Source organism: Charadrius vociferus, unplaced genomic scaffold (assembly GCF_000708025.1).
Source record: "Charadrius vociferus isolate BGI_N301 unplaced genomic scaffold, ASM70802v2 scaffold862, whole genome shotgun sequence".
Classification (NCBI taxonomy): Eukaryota; Metazoa; Chordata; class Aves; order Charadriiformes; family Charadriidae; genus Charadrius; species Charadrius vociferus.
This window is the reverse complement of record NW_009647209.1, coordinates 1,106,552-1,131,164: the sequence shown is the minus strand read 5'-3', so window position 1 is coordinate 1,131,164 and position 24,613 is coordinate 1,106,552. Positions and strand designations below refer to the sequence as shown.

At 34.4% G+C, this 24,613-nt stretch overlaps 1 protein-coding gene across 1 annotated transcript in view; it reads left to right on the top strand.

Annotated features, from left to right (window-relative positions):
• Window positions 1–24,547, top strand: part of SLC35F5 (solute carrier family 35, member F5) — a 26,272-nt gene extending 1,725 nt beyond the window's left edge. Inside the window, exons 2-16 of the mRNA XM_009895861.1 lie at window positions 595–671; window positions 4,438–4,579; window positions 5,714–5,857; window positions 8,114–8,176; window positions 9,726–9,807; window positions 11,155–11,345; window positions 12,973–13,054; window positions 13,850–13,937; window positions 14,519–14,583; window positions 14,944–15,048; window positions 15,505–15,664; window positions 17,811–17,901; window positions 22,059–22,213; window positions 22,672–22,760; window positions 23,872–24,547. Of these exons, the coding sequence (XP_009894163.1) occupies window positions 4,445–4,579; window positions 5,714–5,857; window positions 8,114–8,176; window positions 9,726–9,807; window positions 11,155–11,345; window positions 12,973–13,054; window positions 13,850–13,937; window positions 14,519–14,583; window positions 14,944–15,048; window positions 15,505–15,664; window positions 17,811–17,901; window positions 22,059–22,213; window positions 22,672–22,753 (1,443 nt within the window). The 5' untranslated portion in view covers window positions 595–671; window positions 4,438–4,444 and the 3' untranslated portion in view covers window positions 22,754–22,760; window positions 23,872–24,547. The remainder of the gene's footprint in view (window positions 1–594; window positions 672–4,437; window positions 4,580–5,713; window positions 5,858–8,113; window positions 8,177–9,725; window positions 9,808–11,154; window positions 11,346–12,972; window positions 13,055–13,849; window positions 13,938–14,518; window positions 14,584–14,943; window positions 15,049–15,504; window positions 15,665–17,810; window positions 17,902–22,058; window positions 22,214–22,671; window positions 22,761–23,871) is intronic.
• Window positions 24,548–24,613: the final 66 nt, after the last annotated feature.

Sequence of the window (24,613 nt, the reverse complement as noted above, 5' to 3'; positions counted from 1 at the left end):
TATATAACAATTTGAAAGTGGGTTTTGTTGAATGTCTTCATAGGGTCTGAGTTTAAAATTAAAAAAAAAAAGTTTTATCTAAGTGTGTTTTACTTTTGGAAACAGTAATAATACTGTATCAAATTAAGGAAAGAATTCCACAAGAAATAATGTGGAGGTGTCTTATCTTTCTAGATTATGTCAAGGCCAATGAGCCTGTATGCTCTTCCACTGCCTTCCTAATTCTAACATTTATATTCTTTGCATAGGCGTGTAGGCTTAAGAAATGGCCTTTTTCTGTGTACTTAAAAATTTAGAACTGAACGTCGTCAGCTGCTTCTTTCTCATGTGAGCTTCTTATATTCAGTTAATAAGGAAGGGATCATGTGTTTTGAAATACCAAAACCAGTAAATGATCCTGTTTTCTTGCAGTTCAGTGCTGTCCTGCTAGCATTTTTGATGTGGACCAATTTTGGAGGTTCTATATTTTTATATCCCTAACATTTAGGACTTGAGCTGTGGCAGACACTTGTTTTTTGCAATGATAAGTGCTTAATATACACACACGTACATACAAATTCTAAAACTTTGCTTTCTTTTTTTTTTTTTTTTTAGGAGACTATCTTCACTTTGACATGATGTGTGAAGTTTGTTAGCATTTTTCGTTTGGTCTTTTACAGTTATTGTGGAAGGTATGTGTAAGAAAAGTATATCTTGTTCTTTCTATGTTCATTTTTGTTAGAGCATATTGCTGTCAATGTACAGAAGCCAAATATAAAGAAATGTGTGGAATTGTGTTTTATTACAATTTCAGGCATACCTAGTGCTTTGTCAATAAGTGGAGTAATGTGTCTGTCTAAAACTTCTCAAAATAGTAGTTTCTATTTGTCTCTTCATTCTGTGTGAAGTTTTACAGGTTTTAATTCTGCCCTAAAGCTTAGTATATAAGTTTCAAGAGGGTTCTGTTTTTCTGCTGAACATCGTAGGCATTTTAGTATTGCTGCTTTGTAATTTTTTTTAGTCAACAACTAGCTTGAAGGTGCATCTTGCTGCATGATGAAAACTTTGTAGTCGTCCTTCCTTGTTAAGCTTTTTTCCTTGTTATGGAGGAACCAAGCAAACGGCTATATTAGGCACACAAGAATGTTAAACAGACACTTTGTAGTCAGATGAGAAAGTAATAGCAGCTATTACTGAAACATATAAAAAAACTTCAAGACATAAGTATGGGCTCTTTAATTAGAATTTTAAAATCTGCTTATAGGTAGAAAAGAAATGGTGCAATGTGTACTTAACACTCTGAATAACTTTCTATGTAACCTATTATCTAAGAAGTACTAGATATTCTAGCATCCTTTACTTGCCTCCTGCTGAGGGATCTTAAAGCAAGGGATTTGTACAAGCCTAGTGTAGACAAGCTGAGTACAGTATTAAGCAACTACAGAATCTGCACAATATGTGGTATATGCTTTGAAGCAGTTTCTGGCGAGAATAGAAGATCTAGGGATGCGAGCATGTGATGTAGACATGTCAAATTGATGTCTCCAGCTACCTTTCTCCCTCCTTCCTACCTGCAGCACGTAACTGGTGGCAGACTGAAGTGGTTTCCATTTCTGGTATACCTTATCACTGTTCATGTGTTGTGCTGTAGCCTGACAAGGAATGAGATTTCTTCCTTCTAGCTCCTTTGGAACTCTTTTATGCCCAGCTTCCGTTTTTGCTGTATGTTAGGCAGCGCATGAGCAATTTGTAGGCTATATATAATATAACTTAATATAATGGCTTGTAGGCCATTATAGTAGTCATAATAAAATGGAGCCAAAGTTTGTAGAGTGTAATATGTAGTATCTATTAAACCAATTCATAAAAACTGAAAATACCCTTATCGGCTTTCAAGCATGAAACCCTTTCTGTTAGCTTACTCAGGTTTAAGAATAATATCCGTATTTATTCTCTTTGAGAACAGATGTTTTCTCCTTTATTCTGTATCAAATAAAAATTGCTATTCCTTGCTGAGTCTTTCATAACTTTGCCCTTCTCTACTTACAGACTTCTGCTTTCTTTTGTCAATCCTAGTATTTTATTAGAAAAGCAGAATAATTATCCAGAACTGATGCCCACACATTGAATATATCAGCATAGATCTAGGGATATAATTATACTTCAGGAACTCTGCCTGTTGATTTTTCTTTGGAAAGAAGTCCTTTGAGAAATGGAGGAAACATGGCAGAGACTGTATTGCAAAGCAGAGGCATGAGTCAAAGGTGGGAAATAGTGTAGTGATCTCAAATGCACTTGTGCATATCTGGGCATTTAAGTTATTAATCTGAGGAATAGGCTAGTCTGGAAAAAAGAAATCGTGTGGCTTCCTCACTGAAGACAACGTAGCACTGTCTCATTCATAAATAATTTGTAAATAATGAAAAGACAGTAAGTGTATGTTGACACATGTGGAAAAAACAAATTGTAATTTAAATTCACTGAACTGTATTAGCGAAGTAGATCACCTCTATTGACTAGAAGAGTCATGATTTCCTCCATAAAGGTGAATTAGATTTCAGTTTCTTGAGGAGTTCTCAAAACTCAAATACTGACTACCTTTGTGATGGTAAACAGCAGGGTATGTTATGTAATCTGTAGCAAATTAACTCTTGATAAACTGGTTCTTAAAATACATACATAAATAATGTTAAGCATAGAACTACCATATGCGTATCTTACTGAGGTTCATTAGAAAGTATGCAAAAAAATCTAGTACGAGTAGGCCGATGAATGAGACATCAGTCTCTGTCACTTGTATTTGAAGCTTTTGAATCATAAAATTGAAGGGTTTCCTAAATTTAGTCCTTCTAATGGGCAGTCGTAATGCTGTATCGCAGATCTGAATCAGCTTGTAGTAGCATTAGTGGATGTAAGAATGCACATTGGTCTGGTATGCTCATGATTAGCATTTGTTTGGAGTAGGTCCAGTGAATCTTCTAAATTTTTTTTTTAATTAAAACACAAGCAACATTTTTAAAAGCTTGTTTACCTCGCTTTTTTATTTTTTTGAAAACACTTAGTGATCTCTTAACAGAACTTCAGTGTTTTCAGTAATGTTAATACTTATTTTTAGTGCAAGTTGTGCAAAGTCAAGCCCTTTAAAGTCACAGTGTACCACTTTTTTGGCCAACCCAAACAATATCAGTTCTGTTCTCTTGTGTTTGCTCTGTGCATTGAATAAAGCAGAAGTATTCTGCCTACTGGAGGAAAAGGAAAGAAGGTTGGTCATGATCTATTTACACTTTGTTGTAGTGCTCATCTGCATACATTTTAATGTTTTAACTGCAAATAGTCATCTTCCTAATACGAATTTCTGCAGCTCAAGCAGTATCTTCAGAGTTTTCTGTTGAACTGTATACTCTTACTCTTCCAGTATGTAAAAGCAGTTGGCTATAAGCATTTAAACCCAGCTGTTCTTATCTGATAGTTCACTAGAATTGCTTAAATGGAGACCTTTCTATTACTACCTTGAACAAAGACTTCTAGGAGCTGTGAGGTGTGTATATGAAAAGGGTAATAGGTTTGTGTGTGTCAAAATCCAAACTTTATGCTGTAATTTCTGGCAAGTCTGCATGACTTCGTAAGGCACTTTTGTACCAAATGACAAGCTTAAACCTAGTTTACTGCTGTAGTTGTGATTTCTCAGAGTATGAAGTGTTCTTAATTAATTATTCATATGTGTAACATATTGGGGTACAGTCAAAATCATTATTAATGTTTTAGGCTTTTTTAATAGGCCAAACTTTCTGTTGCATATATTATATGCTTACTCATAGTTGATAGGTTTTTCACTAGAATTGGTGCATGCCTGTATTTCATTAATTACCAAACATACGTAAATCTCTTAAGTTCCAGTGCATGTGTAGTCTAATTTTGTAAGTTTACAATTAAATACTATTTTTTTTTCTTGAATCACTTTACAGTTTGGGGGATCATAATTTACCCAGATGTGTTGCTGTGTCTTCAGGAATGTTTTTTGAATGCCAAAGTTTAAACATGTTTCTGACTGCCTTTAGTAGAATTGTATTTGACACAACACATCAAAATAATTTCTACTGTCAGCTTAGAGTATCTGAAGTTACTAAAACACAAATACTTCAAATTTTGCAGAACTCGTAGAGTAGAAATTCCAAAAAGGCAGTGCATGTTTTACCTACTTTTGCTTATTTCAGTGGTAGAACAGTTGTTAAATTCTTGAGAAGTCTGGACTTACTTCTAATTGCACCTACTGTGTCTGAAAATCTCATGACAAATTTTTGAAAGATCTGCTTTTTAATAAGCATAAGCACGTGTTTCCTGGCATATCGGGTGCATTTCATATATATGAAACACTTGCCCCCACTGTATTTTTTCTTTTTTTTTTTGGTCACCATTTGTAATCTTTTGGGTTTTATTCCTTTATCGATTTTTGAATAGGTTACAAATGGTGTGGGTTTTTATCATGAATCGAATGAGCTCCCAGAGCAGTTCATACACTCAGCGCAGGCGAATGGCTCTAGGAATTGTCATTCTTCTCCTCGTTGACGTGATATGGGTTGCCTCTTCAGAACTCACTTCTGTAAGTATTGTTCCATGAATCTTAAAAGGAAAATAAATGCCTGAGAGAAAGATGCAGAAGAAACATAGTCACTCAAACACTCAGTGAGTGTTTTTAGTGTAATGTTTAACCACCTTTTCAGTACACGGAAGACGATATCCTTTGGGTTAGCGAACTAACCTGTATCCACTAAAAGTTACGAACAAGCTTAACTTGGTGACTGTTGCTTTCAAGGCAGGTGTTACCGATGACTTTAAAATGAAACAACATAAGCTCATAACTGTGTACTGTAATTAGGGAGTTCGTTGTGCTTGTTGCCATGTTAAAATAATGCCCATGTTTTTCCCAAGAAGTAGTAAATTAGCTGTGACATTGCAGGCTAGGTGGTATGGTAGATGGTAATTCAGAACATCTAGAAGTCTAGGACCAAAGGACTCGGGGTCATGGAGTTAAGCCCTATAATTTCAGACAAGTTTGTCATAATCTAGTTCATATGTTCACCATCTTGAAACTGATTTGGTATTTACATCTTGTGAAGTTTTGGAACTTAAACCAAAGCTTTAGCAATGGAAACTGAGTTTTTAATAAATTCTTGTCAAATTCAGGTTTCTGAATTGTCATTAAGTTACCCTCTATATCAGTTTTTGAAACTAAGCATATAAAAATGCTTGTGTTTAAGATACTCTTATATTAAGAAAACTTTTCCAACGAGCTGGTGGAATCAGTATTGATACTGAAATGTTACTTAATCAAAGTAATCTTCTCTAATTTGCGATTAATATGCTATTGTTTATAAAAGCGGCCTTTCATTTAGAAAATATTTGTATGTAAATGTATGTTCAGTCTTATTTGAGTTCAGTGGCATATCAGTATGCTGCTTGGTTAGACACAATAAATAAGTAGCATTTCTCCAGTGGCATAGTGTCTTACAAAATGGCTCAGTACCTTTTTATTGGTGTTTAAGATAGCTTGGGTGAGGGTGCCCCCAGAATAAGTAAGGCCACTTGAGTCTTTTGGTCATACATGCCAGTACTAACAGCACTGTCATTTTGGGAACCAGACTGTTTTGGACTGTATGCTTAAAGCTGTTCATTCATCTTCTGAATTCTCACCTAATTGGTAATTTTGGATACTGCAATTATTTTCTTTCCACAGTATGTTTTTACAAAGTACAACAAACCTTTTTTCAGTACATTTGCAAAAACATCCATGTTTGTTCTATACCTCTTGGGATTTATTGTTTGGAAACCGTGGAGGCAACAGTGTACTCGTGGGTTTCGTGGAAGGCATGCAGCTTTTGTAAGTATTTTAACTTTATAAACGTTTTGATATTTGAAGTTTGTGCAGAAAAAACTTAAAATAGGGACTAGAGAAAGGCAAAATGTACATATTTGTTAAATAGTTCTTTCAGAAAAGCAGTTAAACTGAATCATGGCACAGGAAGACATGACTATTATAATAGTAGTCTTGTGAGACAAAGAAAATAAAGGAAAAAGCAGCATGAAATGTGTCAGGAATCATCAGAAATGCTCTGCTGGGTCAGACCATTGGCCTGTCTAGCCTGGTATTTTATCTTGGATGGCTGCAGAGGATAATTCTTTTTGAGAAGAGCTTATCAGAATGGCTGCTGTTGGTTCCCTTTTACTTCCCTAGTGTCTCTAACCAATGGAATCAGTATTTGAACTTTGTATTTGATTTTTATTACTGACTCTTTCTGTTTCTGACAGAACTATGAACTGTTTGCTAAGAGGTTTTGAGGTTTTTAAAGTCATATTTAGGAAAGGTGGTAGAATTATGTTTTTGCTGTTAATATTGTATTTTTATAGGTGTTATGCATGAGTGACCTTCTGTTGCCCATTCTAGAACTAGGCATGGTTTGTGCTAGAGTCTAAAATTATTGTCATATTACAGAAACACATACTTTTTTTTTTCCAAGGAAATTAGAGATGCCTGGAAGAGCGCTTGTTCTGTGCCAGTGTTTCAGAATGCTGAACAGCAGGACTCAGGAAGCAGTAAGGCGTTTGGCCTGATATTAATCTCACATTAAAATAACAGCAAATCTGATCCAAGAACATGCTGTTAATCAACATGCCTTTATAGAAAATAGCTTGTATGAAAGAAACTGACTTCAATTTTTCTGGATATATTAGACTTGACTGATAGTGACAGTTGTAGGCGTAACATACTAAAATAACTGAAGTGTTACGTGACATTAAGCCAAATGATTTTTATTAAAAAAACCACACCACAAAACAAAAAAACCATCCCTAAACATTTTGTTTTTAAACAAATCTTGTGTTAAAAACATAGAACGATTAGAGTTGGTTGATATCTTGAAACAATTTTTGGTAGATCAGCCTTTAATATCACATGTCTCTGCATAGTATGGCACACGTTAGACTTGATGCTGTTCGGTGTCTTCATAAGATAATCAGGAAATAAACAGAATTTACAGATTCTTTACTGGCAGTAACGACAAGGATGATGAAGGCGCTAAAGGATGATTAGTTGTACAGAGCAATTATACTGATCAAATTTATTGATCTAAGCAGATGAGTAGAAAAGGGGCTACTGTGTAGTGTGAATTGTAGTGGATATATTCACCAACTGAATCTCAGGCAGTGCTACATTAACGGAGGCAATAAAGCCTCATATGAACTGGACAGCAATGAGTAAGAGTGCTGAATCTGTCAAGTTTTGTGGCAGTCATGACAGCGCTACCAGAATCTCATTATTTTTTTTCTCTCTAATCCTATAAAAAGTAATTTTTAAAATAATTTATAGGAAATAGCAACCACTTTTGATGTTAGTATATTTCAAAAGAACAGTATAGACAGGACTGTAGTGTGCAGTTGGAAAATTCCACCCCCCCCAGGAGTTCCGTTAAATATTAAACTGTATAATTACTACAAGTGTCTTTGAAATATCTTGTGTTTATTAATCTGGAACAAATGATACATTTATAGATTTTTATTTCAAGAATGATTGCACAGGTAAACATTCATACCTTACTTTTAAGCCCTCTTCCACATTGGAGGCTTTGCTTAACAGATTTCTTATCAGCATGGTGGAACAGCAAGCTGCAGGTCAGGGAACAGGGGCAGTAGTGCTTGTTAAGATGCAGAAAGGAAGAGGAAAGACGATACTTGACTTTGTCCTAATTTAAGCCTTGTTAAAACTAAGGCAAAGTTCCAGGATTTTATGGAAAGGAACTTTGCCTCAATAAAATGAGGAAATGTTGTTGCTAATACATACACAGTAATTTAGTGGCGCATGTCTCGCTAAGACTGAACTTTACAGGTTTTGGCATTCTAACAGCCTGATCCTGCATTGATACCTGGGTAGTTGAATTCAATGGGGTTCTCCAAGAAGTAAAAGAAATTACTGAAATTATTTACTGAATTTGTATACCCTCTTTATTGGGGAAGAGGGTTGGAGGGAAAGAGGAAATTGTGATAGAATTATGAAAAAAGGCATTAAAAAACTAATTCTCAAAAAATTTCAGTTATTAATAACTGCCTTGATAAATTATTACATTTAAGGTTCTGTAATTAGTTTGCAGATGCTGAAGGTTATTTTGCTGCTTGTACAACAGATAACACTGTAAACAGCTCTCTGGTAAGTACTTTCATTTGTGAAGGTCAATGCTTTACAGTAACACAACATCATTATCCTGACTTACTGTTTTTAAAATATGGCGGTCTTAAGTATAATAGTTTTTGGCAAAGGAGCTTGGTAACTTATATGTTAATAATGCAAGCTGCAAATAATGACATTGCTTATTATGGGAAATACAGGTCCTCAGCTCAATATAACACTTATGTGAATGTTTCTGTAGTAGTTTGTAAAAGAAATATTTATGACATATGAAGGAAACCTTTACATATTCAGCTTGGTAGCTGCCAAAGCAAAATGCGGAGAGCTAGCAATAAAGCCACACAGTTTTCAAGACTAAAATCTACAACGGAGTCATTCATTTAATCAGCTAGTTTGTGTACCATGATCCTGCATTGCATTTTGAAAGAGAAATGGGCTCCTTGCTTCCTTCCAATGGACAGAGTGACTACTGTCTACTGAATCAAATGTCAGTAGTGGTATTCTGCTGATAAGCTGCATTGCGAGATGGCATTTTTCTGGTGATTTTGATCGTCCATAAATGATGGTTTGTTATGCCCCTGTTGATCACAGATTGCCGCTTAATCTGCATACTTGAATCAGAGGCCACATGCAGAAATGTATCCAAAGCACACAACTTTTAAAGTTTGCATCATCTATGTAATAGAGTAGGGGAAGGCAATTGAGTGCTGACAAAGTACCATATGGGTATTTTATACTGAATAGGGAGTTGAAGAGAGATTTCTTTCAGAAGTATTCTTCATTTGTTTCTGTGTGGTTTTTGTTTTGGTTTTTTTTTTCCCCCAAACTTTATTTGTCTACTTCTAAGAATCAAATCTTCTTAGTCTGCTCAATTCATTAAGATCATCTCACTCCAGAAGCAGGATTCATTGGCAGCCTTGGACAATTTTGCATTTATTTAAACATCCACAAAAATTCTGGTCCTAAACAAGGAGCCTAATGACGGCGCAGCTATCAGATTTCGTTACTCCACTTTTACAGTTTATTAGTTCACTTTAAACAAGCAGCTTAAAACTTGTCTTGTTAGAAGTATTTTAAACAATTAAAACTTCTAAATGCCTTATATACTAGAGTTCCTTTCCCAAAGTTTTTTGACTTCTAGTTTATGAGCCTTTACGATCATGGGAGGAAAATGGGTGTGGATTAATTTTTATGTATTATGTTTCTAGTTTATCATTTGGAGAGAAGCTATAGATCTAATGAAAGGCTTGATTTTGAGTTATTATTGAATTTTAAATCGGTAGGATTGAATTTTCTGGGGATGAGTTTTTGTGTTCATGAGGATTATGTAAGAGCACAGAGTTATTCTGAGTACTCATTCAGCCAATATTTTTAACATGAAATACATATTATTTATGAACCCTTTTGACAAGCCTATCCACTGTATACAAAAGCAGTTTGTTAAATTTGATTCTCTTAATATTCACTGAGCTTTTCTTTAGTTAACTTTATAATTCACTATATTAATTCTACTGTTTATAATTTAAATATCCTGCTTAACTGTATTTTTACTTATACTGATTCATTTCAGAGTGAACCGTTATATGTTCCTGTAAAGTTTCATGATTTGCCAACTGAAAAAAATGGCAGTAATAATAGTGATGCAGAGAAAAGTGAGTAAAGACTTTGGAATGCTGAAATGCTAGTTTTTTGGTGAATGAATTACTTTCTTCTTTGTTGGTATAACTGCTGTCATGTTGCAGGACTTGCCTTTTTTTCCCCTCTCTTTTTTTTTTTTTTTTCTCCTTTCTTTAAATCTCTTATTGCATGAATTGCAGTCTCATATATTTACTTGCAAGTAGAGAAAACATAGGCCTGTTGTTCAGTTTACCTTTCTTGGTCACTACAGATCCAGCCTATGTTTATCTCAAGGGACCAACTGGGTTCAGTACTTGTGATTCTTTCCTTCTGGGCTTGTATGACCAGCAGCAGTGAGTCAGCCTCTGGAAAAACAAGCTATTGTCCTTTTTAGAGCAGGAGCAAAGCAGTCAAAGTAAGAATTTTAACAGTCTATGTGCATTCTGATTTTATTTAAGCCTCACTATCTTGTGATAGTAGCTGAAACGGGCCTAACTGTCCCAGACAACTATAGAAAAGTTGGCTGTCAAAGAATCCAATTATCTGATCCTCAGCAAAAGAGTCCCTCCTTATAAAAGGGAAAGTATCTTTGCTAATTTCTAGATGACATGTGCAGAACCACTATGGGTAGGCTCTGCTGTCCTGGGATAACATGCACTAGTCAGTTCAGGGTTGTTTGAGCTGTAGCTTTTCCCTTTACTTTTTTTTTTATTTTTTAGAAAATTAGATATTGTTTCATGTTGAACTAGACTAATATTTATATATAGTGTGTAATGTTTTCTTTATACAGGAAACTAGTGATACTTACAATACCCTTATAAATAAGATCTGATCCTGGTTTGCAAGATTAGTTAGAAGGTGGGTTTCAAATGAGCAAGTGCCCTTAAGAGATATCTGCTAAGCTTTGAGGTCTGTTGGAGGATCTCATCCTCTGAATGAAATGCTGTCCGTGCAGTTAGGTATAGTTGTGTGCAGTTTTTGACTGTTGAACTATTAAATAGTTAAAAGAAAATCTTACATGTAATATTTATCAATACAGAGTAATTCTTACCTAAAAACTTGTTACCTTGTGGGGATTTTTTTGACAGAGAGGAGGGATGGGGCTTTTCAGTGAGGCTTTTGTGGATGGGCAGCTGTACTGATTGAAAACAATAATTGTGCTTTGTCTTATTAGTGACCTATCAAATAGCAAAATACTAGTTTAATAAATAAAAATGTCTTCTATTTGGATAAAATCCTGTTATTATTTGTGAAGTATTGTAATCAATGCCACTAGAACCTCATAGTTTTGTTTGCATATTGTGTTGGCTTGAAAAGCTTAATGATAATATGCAGCCTTTTTTCTTTTTTTTTTTTTTTTTTTACTTTTTTCTTTTCTTAAGCTCCCAAAAAGCCTCGTGTAAGGTTCAGTAATATTATGGAGATTCGACAACTTCCATCGAGCCACGCATTGGAAGCAAAGTTGTCTCGTATGTCATATCCAACAATTAAGGAGCAGGAATCAATATTAAAAACTGTAGGAAAACTCACTGCGACTCAAGTAGCAAAAATTAGCTTTTTCTTTTGCTTTGTGGTATGTGATCCATTTTCTTCAGAAAACTTAAATATAGATGCAGTTAAAACTTGTATAATAATAGTGAAACAGTATTGACATGACTTGTATTCTTTATGGCTCATTTCATAAATATACTATAAGAAGTGAAACGTTCCTCATGTTGGGCACGAAGGTGGAGCTTCTTAAAGGGAAGGGTAATAAAAAGAGATCCTGGATGTGTAGTTAACTGTAAGGTCAGTTGTAAGATGTGCCATACTTTTGTCCCATGTTGTCCGTTTGGTACAGCAAGATCAGGTATTACATGTATATAGGCTGTTAACAGCTGCAGTGAGACTGCACGAAATGGGTAAATGTCACTATGGATTCTTACTGGGCCATCACAGAAAGAGTACCGTCTTATGCCTCACTGTGGCATCGTGTCCTCCAGGTATATGAAGAGAAGATAGTTAATTGTCCTTCAGCACCATTGAGGGCTGCAACATTTACTTATGAATCTGTTGGTTGCTGGTGTTTCTGCACCATGTCTTGGGGAGAGAGGAGTAATGGTGGCAGGATTTTTGAGAAACGGTAAAAAATGTAGAGAGCAGATCAGTGATAGCCTTTCTGGTGGTAGCTTCACTGATACTGCAGAATAGACTGTATGTAGTGTGGACCCACTGCAGCTTTTCCTCAGGAGGCTGTGGTCTTTGAACATTTAAAATAACAATTTTCAATTATTGTCATTAATACTATCAATGCATAGACCAGAAAACAGTGATGCAATTTTTCTGTGTGTATATATAAAGAATGTGCACACAGCAGCAAGAGAATAATAAGCCACTCATTAATTATTTTGGATGGATGAAATAGCTTTTTTAAAAAATTATTTAAAATTCTGTGTGGCTAAGTATATTTTCATATTTATACACATGCAGATTTTCTAGTGTAGAGTCTTGATGTTCAAAACAAATTCTGTTTATGCTCTTCATGGATGCTGCTACTACTGACATGTACATGTATTTCTTGTATTTCCGTCTAAGAATTTAGAGAATGGTAACCTCCCTGAGGATATACCTGAGATTTCATAAATGAGATCTCTATCAAGAAATGATAAAACATTTGCTATTTTTTTTATGCTTATGAAGCAATTCACAACTATGAATCCTTCCAAAAATATTTTTTTGAGGTATTAAATGTAAGTGACACTTATTTTTTAGGGTAGAAATACGTGATTTTAAGTACTCTAAAAGAACTTATTAGGCTGACTAATGTTCCACGTATCTCTGAAATTTCTTTGCAGCCCTTGTGCAGTAATCATCTTGAAGCACTTGCAAAACAAGTTAGAAGTACCTTTGGTTACTATAAAATAGCTATTATAATTTCATTTTAATTAATTAATTATGTTTAATTTCTAAAGTATGTTATTTCATTATTAAACACATAGTTGAAGGTGTTTGGTTTGGACCAGTTCTGATTTTGCCTCTGTCTTTTAATGTACCTGCCACTTTAATAGAAGTTAGAAATATGTTTGAGGTAGTGGTCTTGTTTTGATTTTTCTTTTTGGACAAATAGTTGGTGTTTTTTTCTTTATCTCTGTAATAAAATCCTACTTGAAGTCTGCTGTTGCTATCCATATAATCACAAAATTATTTTTCTTTTACCCCAGTGGTTCTTGGCAAATTTCTCTTACCAAGAAGCTCTGTCAGATACCCAGGTTGCCATAGTTAATATCTTGTCTTCAACCTCTGGTAAGTTTTATTTACACCAGCAGATTATAAGGCTGTTTATAACATAAAAATCTTTGCAGTGGACTTGTGTAATGATTTACCTGTGGTTTGGGAGAATTCAAAGGCTTAAAGGCATTGAATATGGGCATTTAAAATTTCATTATGTAATTGCAGGGGTTTAAGCTATCTTCATGATTTCCATGCTCTTTGCTTTTCAAGTCCGTGTGTGTGTACTTCTATGGTTATGTCTGTGTATTAAGGAGATATATTGGGAGTGTAATAGGTTTGATGGAAAGGTGGTATAACTTTTTATCAAAATAAATACAATTCAGGGTACAGTCTTCTTGCAAATTAATGTTTTTAAAAAAATGGTTTTAGGGGTAAAGAACTTAAATTAGTTAAATATTATGCATATCACTTTACAAGTCTTATGAAAGGCTCCCATATATGAGCTTTAAAGTATTTAAATCATGTGACAGGCCATGTTTTGAGGTGTAACTCTTGTTCTTTTATAAAATCAGTTTTAAAAGCACAATTATGTGATTTCTCCCCCTGCCCCTCCGCCCCCCCCTACTTCTCAGGCTTATAGCAGTTTATTTTTTTGGTACACTTAGCCTTTCTCAAAGTTGAGCATTTGTTTGCTCATCTAAGGATTTACATCGCAAGGTGTTAGTTTCATAATAGTTCAGATTAAAATTTTGGTTGCTAAAAACAAGTAGTTAAGTTTGTGAAATATAAAGAAGAAAATGTCTGTGCAGCTTTCTGAACAAACTAGCAGAACTTGATTGTATAAACTCTTCTTAATTTCTCTTGCAGGGCTTTTTACTTTAATCTTAGCTGCAGTCTTTCCCAGTAACAGTGGAGATAGGTTTACCCTGTCCAAATTATTAGCTGTTATTTTAAGGTAAGAAGATGGGATGGAACATTTGATCAAAATAATCACTGATACAGTGAGAGGATAACTATACCTATTATACCTATGGCACCTGTGACAATGTATGATATGCTTTACATTTTTAAAATCCTTGTTTCTTTTTAAATAGTTCATATCATGAACAGTTACTGAATCTCGTGCTGTTATAGGTTAGATTAATCAGGTTTCTGCTGGAAATATGTGATGTTATTTTCATGTTGTTTAATTATGATTTCTCTATCTTTGTGTAGATGGGAAAAAGGAAGAGGCTTGACATTCAGTGTTGTCAGCCTGTTTCATTAAATGCCTGGTGTGCTGTTCAGGGAAGTTAAAAGTGGAGGTTTTGGTTTGTTTGTGTGTGTTTTGGGGTTTGGTTTTTTTTTTTTTTTTCAGCTTAGGATCAGGCCTTAGCAATAGCGAACTCCTTTTGACTTTGCCAAAAGTGAGGTTTGGTTAACGAAAATTACATAAAGATAGAACTCTGTTTTGATATTTTTCTCCCCCTTGTTTCCTGTCTTTTTAAAAACATTCTTGGTTTTAAGTAGCGTTTTGGATTTCTTCTTTTTTGATAGCATTGGTGGCGTGGTACTTGTTAATCTTTCTGGATCTGAGAAATCTGCTGGAAAAGATACAATAGGTATTTACTTTTTTTTTTTAATCCTAAGATACATAGTGATGAGTACCATCTTTTAACAATACCTAGCAGGTCAGACTATATATTTCTTACTTGTATAACACTTCACAATTTGGCTTTTTAGTTTCAACTTCTGAAACAGGACATTTATGATACTTTTTTTCCCCCCTGTGTATGTGGGAAAATATTTACGTTTTTGAGCTTTCTGCATTTTCCTGTACTTTTCATATAGTAATGGATACTGAAATAACTTGTTTATCTCTGACAGTTTTATAATAAGTGTATGGTTAGGTGAGTTGAACCTAGTGTGTATAACATGCTTGGCATGTCTTGAGTGGTGGTTTTGTTTTTTTATCTTTACAGGTTCCCTTTGGTCTCTCGTAGGAGCAATGCTATATGCTGTGTACATAGTAATGATAAAAAGGAAAGTGGATAGAGAAGATAAACTTGACATACCCATGTTCTTTGGTAAGACTAAAAAACTCTATTGAAAGTTTTAATTCATGATGTGATTTTATTGTTTGCTTTCAGGCACTGAACTGTATATGAGTCGTAATGGGCTCAGAAAAGCAAAGGAAGTGGAGAAAGCCTGTTGTTCCTGTGGTTATCTGAATTGTTTCTTGTTTACAGCCTTAATAATGTAAGGTGACACTAGCTGTAGGAATGCAGACAGCTCCTTTAGACTCAATGAAATTATTTCTTTTTTTAATTTATTTTAATTTCAAACCTGTAAATATCTGATGTAATTGTTGTTTGTGAATTTCAGGTAAAGTTTCTTACATTCCTTTCATCTGAAGGATCTAAAATACTGCTTTTTTGCAGCTTTTATGTATGAATGTTGTCAAAATAGTAGAGTTTAGCTGTGATTTTAGTTATGTTGAAGGATATTTATTGTGATTTACTTAATACTGGTTTTATACTCAGGTTTTGTAGGGCTGTTTAACCTGTTGCTGCTGTGGCCAGGGTTTTTCCTGCTTCACTATACTGGGTTTGAAGCGTTTGAGTTTCCCAATAAACTGATATGGATGTGCATTGTCATTAATGGCCTTATCGGAACAGTTCTGTCAGAGTTCCTCTGGCTGTGGTATGTACTACATGCTTTGTATCTATTTCACATAAATTGTCTTACCTGTGTTCTCATATGTTGAGATGTCAAATGGAAGAGAGACATGCTTCCAATGCCGTACGGCTGTTCAATGAACGATGTCAGTTTCAGTGCTATATTTTGAATAGGTGTAGCAGTTTGTGAGCTTTTGCCTGAGAGCCCTTCGCATTCAGCCTCTCAGCTCTGTGGTAGAGAGGATCTGTCTTAGTGACAGTGTGACAGTATTAAAACAAAAAATACAGGTGGAGTTCCATGAAAACATGAAAACCTGGGTTGTGGGTTTTTTTTGTTTTGGATTTTCAGATCAAGTTTAAAATTATTTTGGAAATTTAATCATTACATTTTTTGTTTATTGGCAAACTCTTACACCAGTCCTAGTTTTAAATGCATTGCAGTGTATGTTCCTTTGTAACTTAATTTGTTTATTGATGGAATATTTTTGTGATGTTAACACCATCCTGTAAGATTAGACTACAGTTCAGTATCGGTGAAAAGGTTAAGTACAATGTCAAGATAGGCAAAATAAAACAAAAACAAAACCACAAAAAAGCAACGAAAGCCCCCAAACTTGACTCTTGTCCCAAAATCCAGTAATAGCATAGGGTTAAGTACATGGCTGTGCACAGACTTTTTTATACACATACTATTTGTGTAATTACTCAGAATGATAATCTAGTGAGCCATTTCTATTTCCTGTTCCTTTTCCCTAGAATTCTGGACTAGGATTGATTTCAGAGTTTGTGGTAACATCATCCTTTTACCTGTCCAGTGTGCCACTAGTATGGTCATCTACTCTTTGGAAATAAATAATATAAATAAATCCAACTGCATACTGCCAACCAAATAATGTAGTGGTAGATGTTATGTTTAATTATTTATTTTTTTAACCTGCTAAGTTTTCGTTGGATTCTATACTGTTTATTCATTTACAGTGTTGTGTTGGACAGGTCAGTTCTAATTCAGAAGTAGTGAGTGTGAAGATACAGAATTATTCTCTTATGGTGTAGAAGGGAATTTAGAATATTGGGAGGAAGTTTGCAAAAACAGAGTATCTAAAATACTTGGTTTCCATTCTGTTCCTTTTTCATTTGTGTACGCTTGTCTTTGTTTTAAAGACATACAACCGTGCAAAGGGATTACAAATATCCAAAGCAGTTAGTTTTGCTTGGCTGAAAGTTAGTCGTATGGGAGGACCTAATGGCTTGGGAGTGTTCTTCTAGTTTAATTAGAGAAATACGTGCATGAAGTCATGTTCTAGAAAATGTTTTCAAAATGTGTGTTCAAACCTTTGTGTTTAAAAGGTGTTAACAAACTTCTGTGAGGTCAATTAAAATAGCGTTTTCTTCAGTGAACCACACTTCATGAATATAGTTTCGGTAGTGCTGAATCTGTTTAATTTTTACAGTAGCCAGAACAAGGACTGAGTAGGTAAAAAACAAATTCCAGGACTCTAATAAAAACTGCAGCTACAGAATTTTCCTTCTTTAAAATTAGTTGTGTGCAGAACTAATTACAGTTCCACAAAAAGGCATAGCTGATACTGTTTTCAATACTTGCCAAGGATAAGAAGAATTGACTTAATCTTAATAAATGAATAAATTTAGATACCTTTGAAATAAGAGGCTGATTCCGTAGTTGGCCATTACTGATTTGAATTAGGTAGAGACCCCCTGCTATTTATTTCCTTCATATGGTAGAATGGGCTATTTCATCAATGAGTATTTGCTAACAAGCCTTTTAATTTTTCTTTTTTACTTAACCAGACTGGGCAAACCTGACTTAATTGCTATAAGCTGGTATTAAAATGGAAACAAAATGGAGATTTTTCTAGGTGAAGTCACTATGTGGGGAGTAGTGAATTTTCCATCATCTCAAAAGTCTTGCATGGGAATTAAACCTCACTCCAGAAGACATCAGTATTCTAGTTAAGAATTTTATGCAGTTTTACAGATTTATGATGGAGTGTGGGTATCGCAATTTTTTATTATTAAAACAAACAGTGACTTAAGCTTGATTTAAATGTCTTCTGCAGTTTGATGTAATACTTCAGTTGTCTTTTAACTTTTAAATAAGACCTCTTTGTTGTTGTTATTATTTATTATTATACTTCTTTATTACCTTTTAGGGGCTGCTTTCTTACCTCATCACTGATAGGCACACTTGCGCTAAGCCTTACAATACCTCTGTCCATAATAGCTGATATGTGCATGCAAAAGGTAACGTACTACAAAGTTTTGAGCATTATTAACAGAATTTCTTTGAATTAAATGGCAGTGTTGTTCTCGCCAATGTATACAACAAACAGTATTTCACTTTTGTCACTTGTCAATAATTGTTGAACTGCATTGTAATTAATACTCTCTTGATATTGACAGTTACGGTAATTTCACATTTGTAAGCATGCACTTGCACACTTAAATATATTTGATTAAGATGCAGCTTCTCTGAAAACCATACAAAGTAATCAGTAATGCCTGGTCAAATGCTTTACCTTGAACAGGCACTTCTCAGAATTAAAGAATAACTGCAAGTACAGCACACCTTAAAGTAATACGTTTACAATTATAGAATTGTTATAGACTGCCTATCTTGAAAATACCCAATTACTGACAAAACCAAAAATCTGCAAGTTTACCACAAAGGAATCTAGCAGCTACAAAGCTTAATTGCATATTATTAGATTCATGTGTATGTTAGGCTTCCATTTAACTGTCCTTCTTTAAGTTAGTCTTGTTTCACTGGTATTGAGGTAATAGCTGTGGAAAACGCCTGCATGTAAGGAAAGAAAAGAATCTGGTAAGCGGAGTTTAGAATAGAAACTATATGAAGTTTAGTTTGTATTACTCTTCAAGCTGTATAGATACTTTTCTCTTCATGCTGGTGTGGGGTAAAACTCTCAGTTTTAAATACTTAATTATGTATGAACTTCAGCTCTAACTTTAATATTTAATCAGTGGCAAGGAATATCAAATTCTTAATTTCCTGTGAATAATGATTATTTGGCATATACTGCAAGCATGCAATTACTGGGTTTTTATTGTATATCTTTTTTTTTTTCTTTAAATCAAGGTCACATAACTGTTTCTACTTCCTGAAGGCATGATCACTTGTTTCTGCTCTGTATTTTGGATTTAAACTATGCGTGGAACATAGCTTAATTTGAGCATGCTCTGAGTCTTGGCTTCCCTGAAGCAAGTGGGGTTCATGCATTATCTGTGATGGTTCAACTTATGACTTGTTTTCAATCGTTATGGTTTTGAGTTTTTCTTTTGAGGCTTGTACTTGTTTGTACAAGAAACTAGTCAAGTCTTGCACTTAAAATGTTTCCTGTCAATAAGAAGCTTTACTGTTCAATGTTTTCACAAGTAAAGTGTAAATTCTAATGAGAACCTTTTGACTTCTGAAATTTTCTGACAGGCGTGTAAAAATGGGCGGAAAAATACCCCACACAACTTGTGTTTCACTTAATGTCAGTGTGGATTTTGGAAAATAAAGCAGAAAAATAAAAGGATAAAAATAAGAAAAGGAAAGTCAAATTGGAAAACGAGAGTCAGACCCTGAACAAATAATTGTGTAACAAATATGTGAGATACAGTATGTTTCATATTAGTATTAGCTGAATATTCAAATGTGGAAATAAAGCAGTGATTCCAACAATAACAGAGCATTTGTTGGTAAGATAACTGCATTTGTGTTGCTGTTAAAGTATCTGCAGTATACACTTGGGACATTAGTTATTTACTTTCCTGTTACAATTTATGATAGCTATTAAGGAAATATGGAAAAAAAAATCTGCAGACTTCTCCCCCAGAAACTCACTTTAGTGAGTTGGAATTAGATTTACATGTGAGCTAATGCTAGTAGCAGAAAACAAAATCTTGTATGTATGTATGTGTGTATTAATACATATTTTATATATGTGTCTGTATGTGCAAATGCATCTTTAGAGATGTGTGTCTATGTATAGTTACATATATCAATATAGGAAAAGTTTAGGCTGTCTTCTGAAGTGATTCATCTAAACTTTCTTCTGGAATACACTGAAAAATGGAATATGCTTTTTTAATTCTCAGTAAATAACTTCATCTCTAGGCTATTTAATCTGCGTAAACACAGAGCCCAGATCTTTTAAAATTAATTTATTCTTCATGTACTCATGCGATATCAAGGCATTTGAAATAGCAGAAACATCTTTAAAGCTCTGTTGGTTGACTTTCAGTTGATGCTGATAACATGAGGGCAGGTTACATTTTTAAGTCATTTTTATAGTTTATCACTGTTAGAGTTGCTCCAATTTTAGTGTTTAGTATTTATAAACAAAAAAGCCCCACAAATATAGGTAACTAGCAATCTAACTTTCTGTACACCTTGTATTGGCTCTTTTTCTATTTCTTGTCTTAAATATTCACTTTCCTGTGTTGTCTCAGTTTATGTGCTGGCAACATCTTTCATGATCTGAATCTTCTTGCCTCTTCCATTTCATCCACCATTCTTTTCATTTGCCACCATTGGTTCCTTCTGGAGTTTGTGGTCCACAAACTTGCTACCTTCTATTCCTTTTAATTTTTCTTTCTCTGTTTGAAAAGGCTGCTTTGTCCTCCTCTGGGCAAATACAGAGCCTGACTGTCTTCAGGCAGCTGGCCATCAGGTGATGCCTCTTATGTCTTGCCATATGTGGGAGAGTAATCACAGAGCAATTGGGGGTTCATTCTCTTTTTTTTTGGTCCTTTTCCAATTCATATATGCATCTACATTACTGGTGTTCTTTCTTCCCCTGGCTGTTATATACTTGCTGTTCAAGTTTCTACTTTCCTGTCTGTTTGGTGCTTTCAGCTTGTGGCTACTTCTTGTATGTTTGAGGGTATGTAAGCACTTAGCACCTTCTGACACTGAACTTTTCAGCATGGGGTCATTGAGGGCCAGTAAGCCTTTTTTTTTTAACAACAGAGTAAATGTCTACTGTATCTTCTCTTGCTGTTGGAGGTAAATTCTTTGTCCCTTGTGTTTTTTTAAAAAAGAATTGCTAGTATTAAAAGCACAAATGAGTGATCCTAATTAAAGGCAAACTCCTGTAGACTTCAAGGTTGTTCGTACAAGTGCATTTGTACAAGTATGTCTCCGTCATACAAACATCAAAATATACAAAGCCAAGACCTAGACTCACTGAAGTCTCAGGTGTCCAAGTTAGCCTGATAGAAATTTAAGCTTCCAACTTCAAGCTTTCTAGTTGGTGCTTTTGCCCAGCCTTGTCTTTACGCCACATTTCAGTTTTCTTTAAGGGAACCTACATAAGAATGTCACTGGTGTGGCTATTAATGTAAATAATAATGTAAAGATTAAACTATGAATATATGGAGTCTTCATATGACTGTCAAATGGTATGGTAATTATACAATATGCATAATTACTAACTTTCTGGCTATTTAATATTTTGTAATAATTTGACATAAATCAGAATATTAAGAAAGTACAACCCAATTTTAAACAACTATTTAAATACTCCTTTTAGTAATTTATGTGTTTGAATTTCTGTTAGAAATTAGTAAGGATAACATAAGGCTCTAACAACTGCAGTTTATTAGTTTTTTTGAGACCGAACATCAGTGCTAGGTATCAAAACTGTACCTTTTGTCTCCAAAGTCTTCAACTTTGGAAGTTTTCCCCACAAGAGGGAGCCGTGCTCATGGTTCATTGCTCTGTTGGCCTTAAAGGCATTTCAGAGACTAGTTCTTGTTCTTGCACCCTTGATTTCTGTAACCTTCTATAATTTTAAGTTCTAAACAGTCTCAGATGATCACTGCAGAGTGTAGTAGTAGATAGACATAAGTAGTAGTATAGATACAAGTAGAATTTAGTTTAAACTGAGCAAATAACGTGTCCTGCCTTTTTTTTTTCTTCATGAAAAAGAGAATGATTGTAAACTTCCCATGGCATAGTCTTTCTGTGTGCATAGATTTCACCAGTTACCATTCAGTGCCCATGTATTCATAGTGAATAAAAAGGTACACAAATCTTTCAGGTGAGTTCTATTACTCAAAACTTTTGAAGTATCTAAGGGACTCTCATTGGTACCAATCAGACAGCTAAAACTTAAAAATGAGGCTATTTGGAAATACCAGTCTTTATCCACACCACAACACAAATAGTACATTCCATTGTACAGAATGGATCAGCGAAGAAAGGTTATTCATGTATTAGAAGCATCAGTGGCTGTATAAATTGTACCAAATAACCTACAAAAATATTTGTAATATTTCACCCAATTTAGAAGAACTGCAACTGAATTCAAACTTACGATAATTACTCCAAATATACAGTATGCCAAATTTTTTTTTTTACTGTTGAGTGAATTATGTTTGTGTTTTAATTCTAGGTGCAGTTCTCCTGGTTATTTTTTGCAGGGGCAGTACCTGTATTTTTTTCTTTTTTCATTGCAACTCTCTTATGTCACTATAACAACTGGGATCCAGTGATGGTGGGGATCAGAAGAATTTTTGCCTTTATTTGTAGAAAACATCGAATTCAGAGGTAGGGCAGTCACAAAGTATAATCCTATCTCTTCTTTAGCCTTTCCAATATCCTGTACTCTTTTTATAAACCACAGTACTCGTACTGTATTTATTTTCATCTAATTTTACATTCAGGTGTACTAATTTCTTAATAGTAGTTGCCAATCCATTTATTAACCTATGTAAAGCTGAGAAAATCGAGAGATATGAAGTCTGTTTATCTTTTAAAAGAAGTATCCTAGTGACTGTCACAGTTTTCTTTTTGTTTTGTCCTTAATTACCTGTATGATAGCTGCTGTACCTAGAACAAGTAGTGAAAATTGTGCAAACTTGACAATACTTCATGAGTTACAGTCTTTCTATGGTTTGATGGCTGCAGTTCAAACAACTAGCATGCTTAGTACTTACGTTGTCTTTATAACAACCAATTTAATATTACTGTGTAACTTTAAATGAATAACTTTTGTTTCTTTTAAGAATGCCAGAAGAAAGCGAGCAGTGTGAAAGTCTCATTCCTATGCATAGTGTTTCACAAGATGGGGATAGTTGCTGTTCATAGACAAAAGGTATGCTTAATAAACTTCAAACAACAGAAAGAGGTGAGGATTGGTTTTCATGATGGCATTTGTGTTATATAAGCGCACATTTTTACAGAGTATACAATTAATCTTGTTCTGTATTGATGGATAATAATTTTAAAGATAGAATCATAGCATGGTTTAGATTGGAAAGGACCTTGAAGATCATTGAGTTCCAACCTCCCTGCCATGGGCAGGGACACCTCCCACTAGACCAGGTTGCCCAAGGCCATGTCCAGCCTGGTCTTGAACACCTCCAGGGATGGGCCTCAACAACCTCTCTGGGCAACCTGGGCCAGTGCCTTACCACCCTTAAGGTGAAAAACTTCTTCCTAAGATAGCCTTCAAAACTCTTATTATTTGTTACCAAGCATTATTCTCACCTTAATACGGTTCTTGGTCCATGGTTTTGAAATGTAAAGTAGTTTTTTGCTTAAGAGTTACAACGTTCACAAAAAAAAAAATCAGACATGATTTAATAAACCAGAAGAGGCATACAACTTCTTGGTATGGATGATGTGTGTGGAAGAGATCTGAAGTAATTATTTCACTCTTTTCAACACTGTTGAGGTCTCAGTTTAGGCTACTGCAGTTCATGGAAAACACTGACTGTTTAGGGAAGTTTAGAGGACGTAACCAGACTTTATTATTATTTTTAATCAACTTTATTATTAAGGATCTAGAAAATGGAAAGGACTCCTTGTATTTGTGGTTAACAAGAATTAAGTTGTTAAATTGCATTAAATATTAGGGAAAGTATTTCTCATGATATAAAGATAGGGCAACTAGGGTAGAATAGCTAAGGAGTTTGCAAAATATCCATCCCTAAGAGGAGGTTATGCAAACCTGTAACAGGAACAGGCCTTTGGTTTGAAAATAACATATGAAGAATTACATAAGTATATCATTACTTTCCAACGTTGCTTGAATCTAATAAAGAAATTAAAACCATTCTAACCAGAACAGCAGTTGTGGTAACTTGTGTACTTTAAGCTTAAGATATTTGCTTTATTAATAAGATGGAAAGAAATACATGTGGTGACTGCTTTTTTTGTAATCTTTAATTATGTAGCCCTGATAATTTTTTTTTTTTTCTTAGTTTAAAAATGGAATGATGCCCAGCGAAGAGACAATCTTCTGGAAAAGTCCCTAAGGAATCATGTTTCAGTGCCTATTCTGAATTTGTAGTAAAAATTAAGAAGTTTCAGTTCTTTTGAAACTTTAAACTTTTCGTCTTTCTTGCTTTCATCTGGTTTTATAAATGAACAAATTTACTACATGCCTATCGCCATAGGGAGTCTTAGTCCATCTGAGCAACCAACCTGCCTTATAACACTGAGCTGGTGAAGTTACTTGACAAAATCAAGAAAACAAATGCTGTTAAATGATTCCTTTCTTTTTTAACTCACAATTTTGTTAAATGCTGGACAATATTATTTTTAAAAAAATACTTTCAAATGAGTTCTGTAAATAAGTTTGCAGGTCATCAAGTCTTACAGGCTTTCAGATGAAAAGCTAAATAGATATATTACCTGTAGTAGGTACAAATTAACTTTTTTATGTTGTATAAACTATTTGCATATTAATAGAAGAAAATAGAAAAATAATTTATTAAGTGCATTCTTGTAATTATTGAGACAGGATCTCTGTACAGTCCTGGAACACTACATATATATTGTCTTATGCCATTTTGAGAAGCCTTGTAATGGCAATGGGTGCCGATGTTTAAAAATCTTTTGTCATCTAACAATCTGGAGTGTTTAAAACATTAGTGAATCGTAAAATATTTCTAATTACAGTACATTTGGGTGTCCATTCTCAAAATCAGTGTTTGTTTTAGA